Here is a 4,834-nt window from a genome sequence, read left to right on the forward strand (position 1 = left end):
GAAGATAGGTTTTACCACCACATAACGGTTTCCATCCAAAAATTCTGTTACGTGTGGCCCACATTAACATGTGTCAGTATTTTATTTGTTAAAAAAAAGAGAAATTAAATAAATAAAAAAACCTAAAACTACCCCAGGCGCCACCCCTGCGCCACCGCCGCCTTCCCCCCAACTCACCACAACCCTCCCCAAAACCACCACCCGCGTCGCACCACCAGCCCCAACCCAACTGAACCCTCCCCCTCCCTTTCCCACAACCATATCGCCCCTAAAAACCACCAAACCCAAAACCCTCGTCCCCCCCACCCCTAAACGACCACGAATTCGGCCTTAAAAGGCCTGTTAAGGCCACTAAGCCCCAAAATCGGCCGCTTTCGGCTATTTGTGGCCAGATTGTGGCCGTTTTGGGGAACGAGGGTTTTGGGTTTCGTTGTTTTCGAGGGTGACGGGGTTGCGCGAAAGGGAGGAGGAGGGTTCAGGTTGGTTGAGGCTGGTGGTGCGAGGCCGTGGTGGGTTCGGGGAGGGCAGTGTTGGGTTGGGGAGAGGGCGGAGGTGGCGTTGTGGTGGTGGCTGGGTAGTTTTAGGTTTTTCTTTATTTTTTAAAATTTTTTTCTTTTTTTGGCCAATAATAACACGACACGTGGCTTTATGGCCCACTTAACGGATTCCTAAACGGAATCAGTTAAGTGTGGTAATACCAAATTTTTGGAAATTTATCTGGTGGTAAAGTAAAACTTTTTTTTTTGGGAGGTGGTAAAAGCAATTTTCGTGTTTTTGTGAGGTGGTAAAAAACAAAATTTCCTAATTTTTATTATTCCATAAGTTAATCAATCAAATATTTCTCTTGTGTTTCTTCAATTCAGGGTTTCTCATGTATTTCCAAATATTTGGTTTAATCGTAAACAGTTTATGATTTGGGTGCAGATTATGAAATTCGCAAGTTTTTGCTCTCTAATAAGTTGTTAATACTCTGATATGAATATATGATATAACAAGTACGTAGTGTATATGTTTCAAAAAAAAAAAAAGTACGTAGTGTATAAATATTCAATTAATGTTGCCTAAGATATTCAATTAATTTAGGCCTAATTGGTACTCCGTATTTACTAACGAGTATTTAATTAATAGCTATGAATATATGTTGTGATCTTGTTTTCGACTCTTGTTAATTAAAGAGAATTAATTGAAACCAATTTGTGCATCTTTAGTAGAAGTAGATCAGTAATAGACTGTGTTATAAAGGCTTTCGGTTTGCAGTCTGCATCTCCTTGGGTCATACGGAGTCTTAACGTTCAAGGTTTTAACACGAAGAGCTGATGTTACTTCACAATCGAGCCATTTTCTAGCCTCTAGCTATTTCGGTTTTGCTATGTAGGACAATATATAATTATACTCCGTATATCGTTAATTCGTAATCATAATAGATGGAAACATAGTTCCATTTACACTCAAATTCATTATGGATTCCCCTGTGTAAGAGGATATCCTATTGTTTTTCTCGCAAACATAGTTTATAAATATGAAAAAAGACTAGCATTGCAGATCAAAACCTTACCACCGACGATCAAGCACCCAATTCTGTGAATAGGTGTTTGATGTTGGTGATGAGACTATTCTACAATAAACAAAATAAAGACCAAAGCAAAGCACATAAACACTACTAACTGAGACTATCAAGTCTCTATAGAAATCATATACCGCGAATAATGCAGACATTGTTCATTTCTTCTTGAGGGCAGCCTTGGTGACCTTGGCACCAGTTGGGTCCTTCTTCTCAACACTCTTAATGACACCAACAGCAACAGTCTGCCTCATGTCCCTCACAGCAAAACGACCGAGTGGGGAGTAATCTGCAAAAGTCTCCACCACCATGGGCTTGGTGGGAATCATCTTAACCATACCAGCATCGCCATTCTTCAAGAACTTAGGCTCTTTCTCGAGCTCCTTCCCAGATCGCCTGTCAATCTTGGTCAGAAGCTCAGAAAACTTGACAGCAATGTGAGAGGTGTGGCAGTCCAGCACTGGAGCATAACCATTTCCGATTTGTCCAGGGTGGTTCATGATAATGACCTGTGCAGTAAAGCTAGCTGCCCCTTTAGCAGGGTCGTTCTTGGAGTCAGAAGCAACATAACCACGCTTGAGATCCTTGACAGAAACGTTCTTCACGTTGAAACCAACATTGTCACCAGGAAGAGCCTCTGGAAGCGACTCATGGTGCATTTCAACAGATTTAACCTCAGTGGTCAGTCCAGAAGGACCAAAGGTAACAACCATATTGGGCTTCAAGACACCAGTCTCAACACGCCCTACAGGCACAGTTCCAATACCTCCAATCTTGTAGACATCCTGAAGTGGGAGACGGAGAGGCTTGTCTGAGGGTCTTTTTGGCTCATTGATCAAGTCTAAAGCCTCGAGAAGGGTTGGCCCCTTGTACCAGTCCAAGTTGGTGGACCTCTCAATCATGTTATCACCCTCGAACCCAGAGATAGGAACAAATGGAATTTTATCAGGGTTGTATCCAACCTTCTTGAGGTATGAAGAGACTTCCTTGACAATTTCATCATACCTAGCCTTCGAGTACTTAGGAGTGGTGGCATCCATCTGTTACAGTAAACAACCTAAAAGTCAGAATCAACCAATTCAGATACCAAATTACATGATCATTAATATTCATATATACCTTGTTACAGCAGCAAATCATTTGCCTGACACCAAGGGTGAAGGCAAGAAGAGCATGCTCACGGGTCTGGCCATCCTTGGAGATACCAGCCTCGAAACCTCCAGTGGTGGAGTCAATAATGAGGATAGCACAGTCAGCCTGGGAGGTACCAGTAATCATGTTCTTGATAAAGTCGCGATGTCCAGGAGCATCAATGACAGTGCAGTAGTACTTATTAGTCTCGAACTTCCACAAGGCAATATCAATAGTAATACCACGCTCACGCTCAGCCTTAAGCTTGTCAAGCACCCAGGCATACTTAAAGGATCTCTTGTTCATCTCAGAAGCTTCTTTCTCGAATCTCTCAATCACACGCTTGTCAATACCACCAAGCTTATAGATCAAATGACCAGTTGTTGTCGACTTACCAGAGTCGACATGGCCAATGACCACCAAGCTAATATGAATCTTCTCCTTACCCATAACGACTTAGGAACTGTCAACCTGCAGTTACAGAACATTAACTCAGACTTCAAAGACACCAACAACCAAAAATTTCTTTAACATCAAATCCATAAATCATCAATTTCACCGCGAAATTTTACTTTTATAAAAAATGATCCCCTAAAGTCAGGGAACACCATTTACACCTCAAAAATGGTGTTTGTTACAACACAATTATATTGTTCATTTTCAACAGGTTTCTAAACATATAGTCGCAGCAATAATTCAACATCAAAAGTACATATTCGGAGCCAATTTTTACCAAAATATAATCACTCATCATATAGCCAAGACATTAATTTTGTACAATCAAACATGAAAAATTTTTAGACACAGAAATTAGCAAGCTAAAATGACTATTTCTTTTACAATCATACATTCATACTATATTGCTGTTTTAATCAAAATTATCAACTTAAAGTGAGTATGTTATACTCAAAGTAAGCATATAAAAACAAAATTACCAACAAAAGCAAGTATAATTCAATTAAATGTACATATCAGAAGCCAATTTCCAAAATAACCAAATATATAATCACACATCATATAACTAGTTCCATAATATTGAAATTGAAGTTGATTAACTACAACGAGTGTTAATTACTCCCTCTGTCTCTAATAATTCTTGTTTTGACGGTAATTGTCTCGCAAAAACAGTCAAATATGAAGAACTTTTAGAGCCAGAAAGAGTAGGGAGCTAAAGTGACTAAATTTCTTACAATCACACTGTATTACTGTTTAAACCAAAACTATCTCAAAAACCAAAACACCATGAAACTGTCATTAAAAAGAGGATCAAGTTTGATTAACGATCTTTCTTTAAAAAAAAAAAAGTTTACTTAACAATCAAAACATATCAACAGTACTACCTCCGTTACAGGATACGATTTGCAATAAAGCAGACAGGGAAAATGTCTAATCGTTACACATAACCTGTAACGAAGGTAGTAATTAAAATGAACAAAAGAGATCAAAACCAATTATAAACATAAGACAATTCTAAAAAACATAAACAGATTCAAAGCAACACAAATAACTTAAATCAAACATGATCAAACTTCAAAATCATAATCATTAGAAACAAATGATTGAACAAATAGAATTAAAAAAAAAAGGAAATAGTAAAATGACCTTAGAGGAATCGTAGAGGAAAGAGAAAAGAGGGAACAACAAAAAAAAAAGAATGGAACAAAAAAAATGTGGAAACGATGATTATAAAGAATAGAGTGGGTACACTAAGTGAGTAGTGACCTTTCCATATCAAAACCTAAACAACAATAAAAAGCAAGGAAATTTTGTGAGTCCAGATATTTTTATAATGTTATGAAAATGACTGGTTTTGATTTCAATTTGTACGGAGTACATTATGATGTTTTTATGAACAAGGGAGGTTCATTTGCTTGACTTGGTCATCTCGAATATCGAGGAGATTTTTCGCCAATCAGTTTTTATTAGTTGTCTTTCTTTGAATAATAAGGCGGGTAAAGTGGAATTTATTCTAGAACAAAACTCAACTTTTGTTGTTTGTTGATTGCTGATTAGTTATCAATTTGCCTTGTTGATTACTGATTAGTTAGCAATTGTCTTTCTTTGGGTGATTTGTTATTTTTTCTTGTAATGATGCTTTCTTATTTGCGTCAATTTATTGGTCTTGTAAAACATTGATCTTTC

At 37.8% G+C, this 4,834-nt stretch overlaps 1 protein-coding gene across 1 annotated transcript; it reads right to left on the reverse strand.

Moving 5' to 3' along the window:
* Positions 1-1,384: 1,384 nt before the first annotated feature.
* LOC110683732 (elongation factor 1-alpha-like) lies at positions 1,385-4,440 on the reverse strand. Its single transcript, XM_021860127.1, has 3 exons — positions 4,295-4,440; positions 2,681-3,163; positions 1,385-2,601 (listed from the first exon to the last, which is right to left on the reverse strand). Exons 2-3 carry the CDS (start codon positions 3,140-3,142, stop codon positions 1,720-1,722), a joined length of 1,344 nt encoding a protein of 447 aa, XP_021715819.1. The 5' UTR covers positions 3,143-3,163; positions 4,295-4,440; the 3' UTR covers positions 1,385-1,719.
* Between the last annotated feature and the right edge of the window lie 394 nt (positions 4,441-4,834).

Source organism: Chenopodium quinoa, unplaced genomic scaffold, assembly GCF_001683475.1.
Source record: "Chenopodium quinoa cultivar QQ74 unplaced genomic scaffold, ASM168347v1, whole genome shotgun sequence".
Taxonomy (NCBI): Eukaryota; Viridiplantae; Streptophyta; class Magnoliopsida; order Caryophyllales; family Amaranthaceae; genus Chenopodium; species Chenopodium quinoa.

What these genes read in the sequence shown, in the direction of transcription:
- LOC110683732 (XM_021860127.1), bottom strand. Translation starts at nt 3,142, where the DNA reads ATGGGTAAGGAGAAGATTCATATTAGCTTGGTGGTCATTGGCCATGTC. An exon ending in TGATTTGCTGCTGTAACAAG is followed by an intron (nt 2,602 to 2,680) that starts GTATATATGAAT and finishes TTACTGTAACAG; the next exon opens with ATGGATGCCACCACTCCTAA.